This window comes from Tiliqua scincoides, chromosome 3 (assembly GCF_035046505.1).
Source record: "Tiliqua scincoides isolate rTilSci1 chromosome 3, rTilSci1.hap2, whole genome shotgun sequence".
Lineage (NCBI taxonomy): Eukaryota > Metazoa > Chordata > Lepidosauria > Squamata > Scincidae > Tiliqua > Tiliqua scincoides.
Window position 1 is genome coordinate 18259499 of NC_089823.1, and position 15284 is coordinate 18274782.

The following is a 15284-nucleotide window of genomic DNA, read 5'->3' on the forward strand; positions in this document are numbered from 1 at the left end:
GGACTCAATGACAGTAGCTGTTTGTCCCCAGTATTTGGTATTCAGTAGCATATTGCAGAAGATGCCACCTATGAATATTTGTACTTATTGTGTATGAAGGAGCATCAGAATTATGTATGCATGCATTCTGGTTCAGCCATAAGACCCATGGAGAGTTTGATTTGCTCCTAAAGGCTAGTCTTTCATGGATGGGAAGATTTGGACCTGAGGTAGGGTTCATTAATTTGGGTAGATTTGCTATAGCTTTTAGGTTTGTATTGTGATAAGATGAACTTTAAGATGGGAGAGGGTTTTAAGAAGTAACATTGCTTTCTGAGCAACATGGTAAAGACATTATTTTTCTCAAGTAGAAATGCAGGGCTGATTCTTGCGGAGGAAATCTGGCCTCTCCAGCTTGTTTGCTTCACATGCTACCAACTTGCCCTTCCTCTGTTTTCATCAGGGAATGATTTCTCAAAATTAAGTTATTTTGGCCAAGATTCAGCTGGAGTAGTATGAACACCAGAGGCAAGCCATAGGTTCCCCCTCATTTGTGGACTTAGTGACGTGGCTGGGCACAGCAAGAGTTAATCTGCCCTATTTCTGTAAACATAAAATGTATTACTAATGTAGAAAGAGAGAGAGAGAAGGAAAGGTACACTAAGGGAGAACTTGAGTAGCTTGATTGTTTTCAGGAGAAAAAATGTGTCTGTCACATTTGCAAGGAGAACTTGGCACAAATATGTAAAAATGTTTCTGGTCTGATGAAACTGCCAGCAGCTCTAATTTACACCCATGTAAAGTAAAGCAGACTTAACTGATTCCTGGAACCTAGCAGGGAGTTTTGGCACAGCAAGAGATCTAAGCATTGCGTACTAATCATTTTGAAAATATTAATAGTTCAAACTGGGGATGGCAGCATAATTAATACTTCAGTATTGTTAATTGAAATTATGTCCTCCATTTCCCAGAGCATTACTTATTTCTAGGAGTGTATATAGTAGTCATGGCTAAAACAATTTCTCAGAAAAGTGAATAGCTGTTCCCCTCTTTATGGCCTTCCTCAGTTGATGGAACAGTTTTCAAGTATGTGTCAGGGACAAGATAAATTGGAGCCATCAGATAGTGATATGTAAAGAAAGCACTAGTTCTATAGGTCATCTTCTGTGTATCACACATGGAACTTTGACTTCTGTGCTCTGCTGAAGTGTTGGGCAGCCCAGTCCTGAGCTGCCTAGTGCGCGGGGCTGCAGCGGCGCCGAAAATGGCTGCTGCAGCATCCAGCACACCCCAGGCAGCTGTCACTGCCTCCTCGGGAGAAAGGAACTTTTGTCTTCTACAATGATTCAAAGTTTGGCGCAGAAGTAAGAGCCGTAGACATAAGAGCCTTCGTGTCGGGCGCCGCCTCCCCTCGCACCCTCACCTACCTCTCTTCTGCCCAATGGTCCATTCAACTGCCAAGCAGTGGTGCTCTGGTGCTCCACTGGCACTAGGAGGATTGGGCCCTTAGGCCACAATCCTATCCACACTAACCTGGGAATAAGCCCCATTGACAATAATGGGGCTTACTTCTGAGTAGACATGCATAGGGTGTTCTTGTTCTTTATGTTACAAGAGTTTCAATCATAAATTGCCATTTGTATAAGAATACTTTCTTGGTTTGAAGTTTTCTTTTTCAGGAATTGACAGCTGTTTTTCCTGCAGATTCTTTTATTTGTTCTCAATGACAAAGGGTGCATTTTCCTCTTTTAGTGCTTTATTAATGTAGCAAAACTTTTGTTGATGAATGAGCAAAATTATTCAGAACTTTTTCCTAATGATTTAGGAAGCACCTCAGTTGATATTGAGATCCCTGTGGGGACTCGACCCACTCAGCCACCTAAATTATTTATGACATGAGGAATCATGGCTTTGGAGCTTATAACTAAGAGATTCCTTTGGCCCATCTCTGGACTTTCTAAGTTATAGAACTTTTTCTCTCTTGTGTACCAAACTGTAGTTGTGTAAAGGCACAATCCTAACCAGATCTACTCAGAAGTAAGTCCTATTTTGTTCAATGGGGCTTACTCACAGGAAAGTGTGGTTAGGATTGCAACTTGAGTAGCATAGCTAGTTCCAGATTTTATTTTATGGGAAGCTTATGTCTCATTTGTCTTCCACAAAGAAAATGGAGAGAAGCTATCCACAATTCAAAGTTTAGTAACCATTAATATTACTTTTGAAGTAATATTTCAGTTTACAGAAAACTGATCAGCCAATTGTACAGTTAATGAGTATTCTCATTAGAGAATTTGTCATACTGTTGCAGTTCGGTAGCTATCTGTAATCAATTGTCTTTCTCTGAGTTAGATAGTGTTAATATCTAGTCATGCTTAATTGCAAGGTAATTCCACATCACTCATTGTTCAAAACTGTTTTGCGCCAAAAACGCATTCTGTACCACTTTGGAGAAATGCATGTATGATTTATTATGAAGATTTATATCCCGCTTCTCCCTTTGCAAACAAGGTGCAATACATAAATATAAATTGCAATAAAATACAAAGCGTAAAGCAGTGTGCCATAAAAGCAGCAAAATGCAGAGCAGAGCAGCACAACATATACAGTAAGGCAGCATTTCTCAAACTGTGCGGTGTGACCCACAAGTGGGTTGTAACCTGACTTTTGGTAGGTTGTGTAATGCCATCCACCAATGGATCAAAACTTCTGGGTTGCCAAGCATTCACTTTTTTTAGGTGCTTGGCTGTCTTCAGTCTGCTCTGAGCTTTGTTGCGTCATGTTCTTGCTGATGAAAACCTGTCAACAAGAACAAGAAAAGGCAAGGCACAGAATGAGCCAAAGGCCACCACACAGAGGCTCCAGCAGCAGGATTTTCATGTTTAAAAAAAAAATGAAAGCTCAGCAATCCCAAAGTTTTGGCCATGACATGTTGATGTTCCAGGTTGCTGAGCTCGATGCTGAAGGTGGGTCATGGGGCGGGAAAGATTGAGAACCACTGCAGTAGTCTGTGGTCAGGTCTCATTGCGCCTCTTGGCCTGAAATTCTGACAGTTTTAGCATTTTCAGAGTATTTCAGTTTAGTGCCTCACGCTCTGTACCAAAGTCTCCTTTCAGTATCACAAATTTTTACCTGTCCTTCCTTGATAACACACATAGCAGGAAAGGGCTGTGGTTGAAGCTTACATCTTCTGTGTAGCTCTAGTGGTGTGTGAGAGGAGTTACTAGTCCTTACTTGCATATTCCTTTTCTTGAGAGAACCATCAATTCCAGATTAGCTAGTAAACTTAAATTCATTTGACAGGCTTTTTGTTCTCTGCTGTATAACAATTATGGTAGCACACTCTGTGTGGGGTGACCTCTGGAGAGCTTTGGGAAACTTGTTGGCTATTTGTTTTTGATCTTCAGGTTACTAACTTTTATAGCTCTAAACAGCTTGGGGTATGAATATCTGAAGGGCCACCTTCTTCTGTAAGTGGCCCCTGCTCTTTCTCCTAGGAGCAGCGTCTTCTCTGTGGTGGTGCCACCTTTGTGGGATGTCCTTTTTAGGGAGGCCCATATGGCACTGTTGTTTCTATCTTCAGACTGGCCAAGATCTGGCTTTTTAAAGTGTTTTCAGGTTTTGTTGATTTAGGGCGCAGTTCTGCCCTACACTGGAACAGGCAAGCCAAGAGGCTTGCAACTGTATCCAGTGTAGGATAGGGGTCAGAATCGGCTCAACCAGAGGCACGGGGAAACTTTTCCACTTATCCCTGGGCAAGGTGCCCTGGCCTCTATGGGTCTACTCAGACACACGCCACCTCCTGAGGTGGCACAAGTCCGAGGAGAGCGGAGCGTTTTGGGATTGGGATCCGGCATAACTGCCCTGCCTCCTCCCCACCCACCCCAAAGCCTTTCATCTGCCCAGCTAGACCGATGCAAGGCTCGCCACACAAGCCACCTCGGAGGCTGGATTCAGCACAGCTTGCTCATGAGGAGGCACAAATGTACTTTATGGCATGTTTGCGACCCTCCTGGGCCAGCGCAAGGGTCTTGCACTGGCCCAAGTGCAGCTTAGGATTGCGCTGCTTGTAAGATTTTCTGTGTTGGTTTTAGTTTGTTGTTGTGTATCTTGTGCATTGCACTGAATTGTTGTGTGGTGGTTTTTACTTTTTGAATTTGATCTGTTTCTTTTGTAAGCTGCTTTCAGTTGCTTGTTGAAAGAGGTGAAATAAAATTATTTAAAATAAATAATGTCTTAGAATGACACAGAGGCATCTAATTCTAAAATCTTTGTTGTATAGGAATAGAAATATAGTTTAGACTTCTCATCAAGCACAAGGTTTCCTCTTGTATTTGTGAGGCAACAAAACACACTATGACATTTTTTTCATTAAAATTCAAAATCTTCTGTTTCCAATTCGAGAAAGGAAATGTTGAAGCTATTTTTTCCATTTTCATGTGTGTTCTTTTGAAGTTCTAATCTATTTTCCACAATGTTCGGCAAATTAATCGATAGCAACAACAATAAAACTTAAAATAATACTTCCACAGACTACCAACAAGTGAGGTTTCATGTTCTAGCAAGGCTGATAAATTATTTTAATTTACTTTCACTGAACCAAACAACAGCCTATAATTTATCAGACAAACAAAGAAAATGAAACACTGCATCATCACACATTTTGCAAGATTAAAAAATTAGTCAAAAATGCAGAAACAAGTGGACTTTAAGTGCATAATTCTGGGTGCTTAACAACTAAGGGTCCAATCCTATCCAACTTTCCAGCACCGGTACAGCTGCAATGCAGCCCCATGGTAAGGGAGCAAATGTTCCCATACCTTGAAGAAGCCTCTTATGACTGCCTCCCGACCACAGGATGCAGTGCATGCCCCGTTGGCACAGCTGTGCCAGCCCTTGAAAATTGGATAGGATTGGGCCCTAAATAGTTCAGACTTATGGAAAGACTAATGTCTATTTATTACAGAAGTGAGGCCAAGCAAAACAGGAATCAGACTTTGGTTTGAAAACCTTAGAAGTAGCCTCTTTAAATACCACATGTAAGCAGAAAAGAAGTATACTGTTGTGGTATCTCAGTTTATTGGTGTGAAAATACAGCAGGAAAAAAACTTTTTTTTAAGAAAAAAGAGTGTTCAGCAACAATGGATTAGAAGTGAAAATCTCAGACATTGTTAATAGTTAAAAGAAATCTGAACAATTAATTTACATTAATCATTTCACTTGATTTTCTATTGTAGGATCATCTCTAAGAAACAGAATCTGTTTTAATGCTTATTTGTGGAAAAAACCTAGAACGGAGTCATGAGTAGGCTTTGGCTTTTCCCTCCTTTTGAAGCCCACCAGAGAGGCCTAGGGAGTATCAACTTCTTAGCTTTCCTCCCACTACTTGTTCCTACAGACCCAAAACATTCCTTGTACCTTTGGCTCAATTGAAATGGCATCTGAGTATTTTGTAGTTGCTCTCTTGCCCTACCCACAGCACACAGGCTTTGCCCCTAGACAACCAGTAATCTTATATACATTTATGAGTGCTGTGATCCTAACGATACATGTGCAGACATAACTGCTTAGAGCACTGCAGCCTTGGCAGGGGTACTAGCAAAATAAATGTGCATATGTGTGACTCTATAGTCTTGAATTATTTGAAATTTTTTTCCTGAGGAAGAAATCTCTGATTTGACATCTGCGACCCTACTAAAGGGTTGTCTGAATGTTGGCACACTTTGTAATTTTATCTTTTTATCTTACAGGTAATTTCACAACTCCGGATCTTGAGCAGATCTGTAACTGCTGGTTGCAAATTTGACAGGGAAATCTGGTCTAATGAGCTTTCTCCTGTCCTTAACCTATGGAAGAAGCTTAATCAGGTAAAGTCAATTAGAAAAATATTTCCATTTTATCTTTAAAATAGCAGACAAACAAGCCAGTTCTATTCAGATACCATACCAGTGATGCAACAACACCAGTGCAATAGCTGTCCTCAGGGCTCTGAGAGGAATTTTATCAGGGGGTACAAAGTTTCTTTTGGGCCCCTTTGCAAAGGGGGATGGGTGAAACAGGACAGGGGAAGTTGGTGTCGGATGAGCAGAATAGGGGTAGGGAGGGGTGAAACAGGGTGGGGGGAGGGTAGCGACAGCAGGAAAAGGCTTTGGAGCCCATGTCTACCAACCCATGTGACATCAGTAGTGTCCCCAGCATCCCTCGTCGTGGTAGTGTCCCTAGTATCCTGTGCAGGCAACAAGTCTGAGTGGATAGGAAAACATGATCTCAGGAAATTTTTGGGCCCCCTTCTTTGGCTCCTGGGCCCCCTGTTTGACCCTGGGCCTGGGTATAAATTACCCCTTTTATCCCCCTCTCCTAGGCCCTGGCTGTCATATCCTAAGCCCTTTCAGGCAATGCTACAATGGCATAGCCCTCCCAGTAACTGACAGCATCCATGAAAACACCAACACAGCCCGTCATCCATGGAGCATTGTCCTGACCTCAGTGCATCACTGGCTTTCCCAAAAACTGATTTTAATAAAACAAAGAAATTTTAATTTGTATCATATGTTTTATTTTTCTTCCTATCAAAAATAGCACTTGCTGTTTAATTAACTGCAATTAGCTCTGGGCTTAAAACTTTGTTAAAACATTCTAAAAATCTGTGCTTCAGGGCATTTTTCCAGTATTTAGTGAAAAATCTTGTGCATTTAATTTAATTCCCAGTACTGAGGCCCCTGGGGAGACATAATAATTGTCTTTAACAAAAGAATGTGCAGGATAGAGAGAAAAGCAGAGTCATAAAACATTTATAAAAAGCAGGTGTCTAGTGGAGGGTATAATGTCCATAGTAAGAGGAGTTTGCATAAGAGATGTTTCACTGTGTAAGTGCTTACTATTCTTATCATAAATGCACTTATATGTACCTATTAAAATCATGCACTAATATTGTGGCTAATTTTTGAATAATTTGCTGTGCAATTGCACTGGTTTTTCAGGGTGATATTTCAGAATACCTGCAGCCTTTGTACAGCATACTGTACTGTATCCGCAGATTCACTTATCCACAGATTGGGTCAACAAGACCACCCGCGCATGCCCCTCGGTGCTTGCCTTCAGGGGGTCCTTTGAGCCCAGCAGAGGCCGTGGATGTCCATCTGCGGCCTTGGCTAGACTCAGACAGGGCTTTAGAGGCAAAAAAAAGTCACTTCTGGTTTTACGAAAAAAGACAGAAGTGATGTTTTTATGCCTCTAGGTTGCTATCTGAGCCCTGCATAGGCCGTGAATGAATGTACCTCTGGAGGGTGAGGGTAGGCATCTCCTCGTATCAGTGAATTTAGGTATTGGGGGGGGGGGGGTTTTCTGGAATGGACCCTCCATCAATACAATTGTGCACCTGTATATAATTTTGCTTGCTTTCTCTTTCTTAAATGAAGGTAGGGAAATAGATATCTGTAAGTACCACGGTAAGATCAGGGAATCTTTGTTAAAAGGTGATTATACTAAATTATGCAATATTCCTTTTAGTTATAGTATTTATTTTCATACCCTGCCTTTTGCCAGTGTTCCCTGCTTCACATAAATGTGGCTGAATTTGCATTATCTGTGTGGATATTAAATGTGCCTTCTGATTATTTTGTAATATTTGAACAATAAGTTACAGAAAATTAAGAAGGGAAGTCTGTGTCTTTAGGAGGTGATAGTGGTAATAGTGAGGTAATAGTGAGACTGGATAATGCTGCAGACAGCCTTTGGATTTTGTTTTGACAAACAGTGTCTCGACTCATTTTTCATAGCTTTAAGAATTTCAGATTTGAACACTAAGGGCCCTATCCTATTCAACTTTGCAGCACCTGTGCAGCCACAATGTTGCTTGAGGAGGTCTCCATGACTGCCTCCCCACTATAGGATGCAGCACGTCCCGTTGGCATGGCTGCATCAGTGCTGGAAAGCTGAATAGAATTGGGCTGTAAGTTATGACAAGTTATTCTTTTAAAATTAACATGAGTTGCTGTAAAAACTTTTATTTCTGATTGTTATTTCAAACTTGAGTTTTTTTCTCTAGAATACTAATCAGCATAGGTACCGTTCTTTCTGACATTCTTCTTATATTTAGAAAAATATAAACAATTTACTGCTGAACTATTTTAACTATAATTCTTAAGAGAGGAAATTTTACAAGCTTCTTAAAGAATTTTGATAGTTCTGTTTAGTATATCTCAATGTTTCACCTAAAATATAATTTCACTGTGCAAATAATCAATATAAAACATTTCCTGTTTGCTGGGAAAATGTTGGGAGGCTGGTAACCTGCTTTGTAACTTTTCAATTACATTGAAAATTACATCCAAGCTCTTGACTTGCTTGGATTCTAATTCTGTAGTCAGCTAACAGCCCAGTCCTGAGCTCCCAGGGCGTGCGGCTACGGCGGCACCGAAAACGGCTGCCGCCGCATGTTGTGCACCTTGGGCCGCCGCGGGCAGCACCTCAGGAGAAGGGGACTTTCATCCCCTTCCCCTGGGTAAGGGAAGTAACAAGCCCCACACAAACATTCAGGATCCAGTGGAGCTGTGCTCCACCATTCCCACCTCCCTCCCTCCCCGCTCCCCCCCGGCATGCCTCCCCCCGCCCTCTCCCCAGTCTCTGCGTGTTTCCCCCCTCCGTGGAGTACCTCCTCTCTGCCTCCCCCCTGCCCCCGCTTTCCTCTCTGAAGCTCAGCGGTTCATGCGACTGCCGAGCAGCAGAGTCTGGGCGCCCGCCTGGCACTAACCCAGTGCTGGGCTAGCACGGGCACTGGCCTGGCATTAGGCCTCATAAACGTGCCTTACAGTACATGTGTGACAGTGCATGCTGGCACTAAGCCAGCTCGTCGAGTCCAGGATTGGGCTCTAAATTCCTTATATCCTACTCTTTAGGTGAAACAAGTGATTGTATTTTTTTCTCCAAAGCAATTTTATCTTCTTCAAACTCTAAATACTGAGGCTACATACACTGACAAAGTATCACTAATGTAATTGCTTTCATTTTCTTATTAGGCGACCTGCATTACGGCAACTGCCCCTCCTGTTTCTGGAAATAGACCCTCACCCTCACTTCCCGACTTAGAATACATAGACAAGTTCCTGCTTCTTGTCTTACTTCTGCTCAGAAGTAGGGTCAATATGACCCTTCACACTGCACTTTAGAGACATTATAAGAGCCTCTGAAGTGCAAAATCAGCAGTGAGATCCTTCCACTACTCCAATATTCTGTTCATATCAAAGTAATCAAGACAAGGCATAACCTTCAACCATCAAACTGATCCTGCTAGCCTTTGGGAGACAGGCAGTCAATAACCACATCTCATTCATAAGTATCTCAGTTGCTTCTCAAGGAGGTTACTGATATGCCTGCCTGGATGAGACTCATCTACTATCAGAAATATTAGAACGGAACACTTTGTGAACTCCATCAGCTTGGTGGAAGATTGACTTGGCAGGATCTTGATTCAAAAGTCAGAATGAACTCCAGAGATGTTCTGCCTGTCAGTAGTTAAGTTAGATGAGCTTATTCTAAGGAAGATGTTCTCTTCATGGAGCATCTCCACCAGTAAATGTATGAAACAACTTGGGGGATGTTTCTCTCATGATGTGGGGAAAGGGACAGAACTCTGAGGGGCCAGAATATGTTCTAGATTTGAGTTTCCAGATCCTTTTCAGTTCTGTGCCCCGCGGTCCACTGATTCCATACATGGACTCTGAGCTCTCATGAGTTCATTGACTCTGGGGTCTGACATTTCTTATGGGGTTGCTCTGTGGACCCACTGCTTAATGTCCATTTCAATAAGGTGGTCTCAGAATTAGAGACTGTCTCTTTCAGACCTGAACTGTGCATTTTTCGTAAGGATGGTGTTCAGGCCTAGATATTCACCTTAGCATGGTACTGCTTGTTTTTACATCCTGATATCTTATGCACACAAAGTATATGAGAGTCACAAGAGACTAGTAGGCTTCTCACTGTGGATAATGTTTGTCGTATCCCAGTATACAGTAATTCTTGTTTTCCTATAGTTAGGAGTTGCTTTTGCTTCTCCATTCCAATCACAGGACAGACCTATCTTTGGAAAAACTGTTTCAAGATATTGTCCCTACCTACTCATTCATGAGGCACAGCCATCCCTTTATTTTGGAATGCCTCTTAGGAGAGGATTAGAATTCATAGTAAGAAACTTTCTTTTCCTGCTTCTGCCATCAAACACAATTGACATGGATTGGTGCTGAGACAATGCACTATATAAACAAAGGACCAGTGCAGGCTGAAGATAGAAATCATGACTGCAAACATAAAAAATTTTGACTGAATTTTCCTGTTTAGTTTTATTTCTATTGGTAATGGTGTCTGAGAAGAGCATGATAAAGGTAGGACATGAAAAGCCACCTAACAGCCCAATCCTATGCTTGTCTACTCAGAAGTAAGCCCCATTAGAACCAATGGGGCTTACTCCCAGGAAAGTGTGGATAGGATTGGGCTGTAAATCAATTGCAGCTCTCAGGCCATTTTATGAAGCATCTTTTGGGTCAAAAATGACAAGTGAAGAAACAGTTGTCACTACTGAATCTGACAGTTTATGTGATAAATTCACTCCACTTATTAAATTAAAATTCTAAACAAGTCACAGCCCAATCCTGAGCTGCCCAGGGTGCCCAGCCACAGTGGCACCGTGAACGGTTGCCGCCGGATCCTGCGCGCCTTGGGCTACCGCAGGCAGCACCTTGGGAGAAGGGAAACAACCCCGCACAAAATAAAAAAATAACAAACAAAATAGCATGGTCTTACTTTCAATTTAACACTGAGTGTGAATTAGGTAGGGACCCCGTTTAAACAGAAGATTTTAATTCATGTAACATTTTATTTGGAAGGAACATCTTTGTACCTTTCCACTAGATAACAATCCATTTTGTGTGCACATAATTGAATGTTAGAGACTAGAAGATGGAGGCTTACCTTAGAGCAGCTAAAAATAGTTCTCCCCATTCCGTCTGAATTTACATTCCATGAATTATACACTTTATGGAGCCTCAGCCGCAGAATGAAAGAACCTGGTGGGCGTAGAGCTGTTTATTGAATATTGGTGCCAATTCTGATGGTGTTTTTCTCCAAATATGTGATCTCACTGTTAACACAGGGAACATGAGGATCAAAATTTGACCCATGGATCAGCATGGTGGTTGAATATCCTGTATGTCCTAACCCTGAGCTGTTGCTTGATGAGGGGAATAATTAAAATTGGATTTGGAAGGTACCTAGAGCAGCATGTTCCTTTGCTTCAATGTGTCATATCTATCTGCCAAGGGAGCTGGAGCATCCAAAAAGCAAAATTCATCAGCCTCAAGGAAAACACATTACCCCCCTTTTTTCTTGACAATTTACTGTCAGTGTGTGTTTTGGATCTTTTTTTTTTTTTTTTTTTTGCTTCTTTCTATGCACATGTCACATATCAATCATTTATAGATTCTAATTTTATCTGTTTGTATTCTCATTAGCACTAGTACAGGATTCTTTTGCAGAAGATCAGGCATGCTAGCCTTTAACAGTAGTGCCAAGAATGATGCAACATTATGGAGCCAGACTAGCTCTGGTAAGGGCAGCCATTGCTGCTGATTCATGTATGTGTGTCATTCATGCCTATAAAGGAGCATCTAATTTTCACAACAAAAGATGCATGCAAACAGAAGGCACTCTTCACATTATCTTGCCACATGCCATAGCTTAGACACTATTCTTTCCAGGCCTGCTCATTTTAGTATTGGAGCAGGGCTAGGAAAAAAAATGCCTTAAGTAATGTAGGACAGGATCATCGAATTGGGGCACATGGGAGGGTGCACTTGGATTTCTATACTTACATGAAACTTTTGTCATAAAAGTTGGGCCGCACCTTGTTTTTGGATAAACTAAAGAAGCATATGAATTAATAAACAAATAGTTGGACCATTCAAAGATAAGTGTGCTGTTCAATGTTCACAGACTTCAGGGTGTGGTATTATTTGTATTAAGCTGGCTAAGGGTGCAATCCTAACCCCTTCTGTCAGTGCTTTCATTGCACTGACATAAGGGCAATGAAGCTCCGAGGTAAGGGAACAAACATTCCCTTACTTTGAGGAGGCTTTTGTAAGTGACACCCAACTGCAGAATGCAGCACATGTCCCATTGGTACTGCTATGCCAGTGCTGGAAAGCACTGACATAAGGGCTTAGGATTGTGCCCTAACTTGCTCTTTTCTAATTTTAGTTCTTTTTCTTGTATTAAAAATAACTTTCTAGTTATTTAAGTATAAGCTTCTCAGTTCAAAAAGCTAGGACATTATCTGTCGGTCTTTTTGTGCTGTATTTGTGGAAATATAAATTAAGCTTGGGTAATATGCAACACTCTTTTTAGTTCAATGAAAATTATTGAACCCTTTTTAGTTCCATGAAAATTAAAATACGTTCTCTAAAGCCTGAGGGAGATCTTCACATACTGATGGTGGAAAGAAGAAGAGGTGCTCAGACCAGAGGGAGCCTATTACAACAGAACCTATGGAGACCAGCACTAGCCTGAGAATATTACTGTTATATTGTATTTTGTGAACACTTTGTAAGCCACCTTGGGCATTTGCTTTGGAATGGGAAAGGCAGGGTATAAATTATTTAAATAAATAAAGCACTACACAAACAGTATGCTCAGGGTCAACTCCAATAATATGCCAAAGGATATGCCAAGGGATAATATATGTATTTTTCTTTTCATGGGAGAGAACTGCACATATGCATGAGTTTGTGGTCCCTCTGTTATACTGCTCACACAGGCTTACAGGAGCTGCTTTTTCAGCAGAGGTTGGGTCCTAGTTTCCAGCAGAACCAACTGCAAATCAATGGGTAAAAGTGACTGAACTTATGGTACAACTGTGTTTCAAAGACGAAATTTTGATTGCTATATACTTAGCATTTATGTACAACGTTTAGTCTAATTCCTTTTTCATTATCTATGTAATATGATTTTACTGGTTGATTTTGAAAAAATTCAGAATCCTGAGAAAATTGTTAGGAGTAATTTTCCGCTAATGGCTTTAGTTGAGCAATTTGCAGAGTTATGAGAATTTAAGAACATTGATTATTGAAGAGGAAGCTCTAATTAGCTGCATTTAAGCTACAGCTTCAGATGTTTTCCCAAAATATGGGTTTCAGATTCATCCAGTATAATTCTCTTATTATAGTCTTTTTAAATTTTAGTTTACTCATCTTCCTGATGCATGTTAAGATTTAACTAGTGATGACACCAATGTTTGTAATTACCTGTGTGGAAATACAAGCTTGTCCTCTCATACTTTTCAGTGGCATTATGATGTACAATTTGTTTCTCAAGTTCTTCTATGGCTTGGATCTTAATCTATGGCTTGGATCTTGGATCTTAATCTACTGTACTTCCCCTCCCTATGTCTGGAACACTGCTGCAGTGGAGTTGCTGGCACCATTAAGGGTGGAAAATACAGTTCACGAGGCTACCTACCTGTATATAGGCATCAGGCACTAAGTATTGATATTTCCCATTGATATTGTTGCACTGGTGTGTACCTTTGACACACACCAAATTTAATTTAATAATTTGTCAGAAGACAAATTTAATAATTTGTCAGAAGAGTTTCATTAAGTTGTACCTTCCTAAAGATTTGTATTATTTTCTTTTATTTTTCTTTAGAATTCCAACCTGATTCATCAGAAGGTGTCTCCTCCTTCTGAGCGGCAAGGCTCTCCAATCCTTTCATTCATTATTCTTGAACAGTTTAATGCCATTCGCTTGGTCCAGAGTGTTCATCAGTCCCTTGCAGCTCTCAGTAAAGTCATAAGGGGTACCTCATTGTTGAGTTCAGAAGTACAAACACTAGCAAGTGCTTTATTAAATCAGAAGGTAAGGTTTTATTTAAAATCCTTGGTTATACATATTACATTTAAATTCTGTGAGTAGGATTATCCCAACCCAAACTCAAACAATTTAGATAAACGCACGTTGTAATGTTCATTTGTTTGTGGGTGTTTTTGTTTGTCTGAAAAGGAGCAAGCCTAAGAAATAATTGGGCAGAAAAGTAGACTTGATGGATTTCCCTGACCATATTGGTGATTGCACATGTGTGTATGTATGCACACAGTGAGAGCACTGTAGACAGCTTTGCTCTCTACCCTCCTCAAAGTAATTTTGGATTTAGTGGCATCAGTGTTTCACTCATTTCCTTATGTGAGGGAAAGGCTCTCATCTGCGATCCAGGCTTATTCCCAGCTCAGTCAGTGACTGTCTAGAATAAGTGGGAGGGAGGAGCTTGGAAAATTACAGATGGGAGAAAATGGGGTTGGAGGCAAACCAATGAGCCGGATGGAGGAATGGAGTAACAAATTAAGTTCTTCATTGGTTCAGATTAAAAACTTAACCAGAGAAGCTGAAGGAAGGGTTGCAGTACATGCTTTATAAACAAAGTGAACTTTATAAATCATTATCATCAAGAAATTTTACATGCCACTTTTCAACAAAAAAGTTCACAAAGTGGTTTACAGAGAAAATCAAACAACTAAATGGTTCTTTGTCCCAAAAGGGCTCACAATCTAAAAAATGCAGAACAACACCAGCAAACAGCCACTAGAAAAGACACTGCTTGGGTTGAAGACAGTTCATATTCTAACCCAAGGAGTTGCAAAGTTTGATAATATCTCTACTTATTACTTATCTCTATTTCAGTGCCCCTTAACATGGCAAAGCAAATGGGAAGGTCCAGAAGATCCCTTACAATATCTCAGAGCTGTTGTAGCACGGGCACTTGCTATCCAGGTATAGTTTAATATATCACTAAGCATCTAATTACCTAAAACAAAATTCAGATTATTTTATTTATATGTTTTATATTCTTTAAACTTCCTTGCTTTTTTGAAAGATAATCCAAGGTTGCTACCAATACAGGAAGTATAAAATAGAACAGAGCTTAATTAAGGCATCTCAATGTGACTGCTATCTTCTGCCAGTGATTGGTTGTTCATGGACACTTCACTGTATGAATCTAAACTTCTGTGCTGTAGCTATAAAGATAAGTAGATATTGCAACTTTAATATAAAAATAGATACACATGAAAGACTTGCATTTCTTTTAATGGCACATTTATCAGTCATAAAGTACTTTTATTTTAGGCGTTTTAAGTGTTTCACCTAAATTCTTACAGTAACCTTGTAAGGTAGGAAAGAATCATGCCTATTTCACAATTTGAAGGATAAGGTGGAGATAATAGCGACTTCCTTGAGATAATAGATCCCAATCCTGAGCTTATCAG

The 15284-nt window shown here is 40.5% G+C and overlaps 1 protein-coding gene across 1 annotated transcript in view; it reads left to right on the plus strand.

Moving 5' to 3' along the window:
• Positions 1-15284, plus strand: part of DYNC2H1 (dynein cytoplasmic 2 heavy chain 1) — a 209157-nt gene that overhangs the window by 178116 nt on the left and 15757 nt on the right. Inside the window, exons 85-87 of the mRNA XM_066619151.1 lie at positions 5727-5843; positions 13672-13881; positions 14701-14790. Of these exons, the coding sequence (XP_066475248.1) occupies positions 5727-5843; positions 13672-13881; positions 14701-14790 (417 nt within the window). The remainder of the gene's footprint in view (positions 1-5726; positions 5844-13671; positions 13882-14700; positions 14791-15284) is intronic.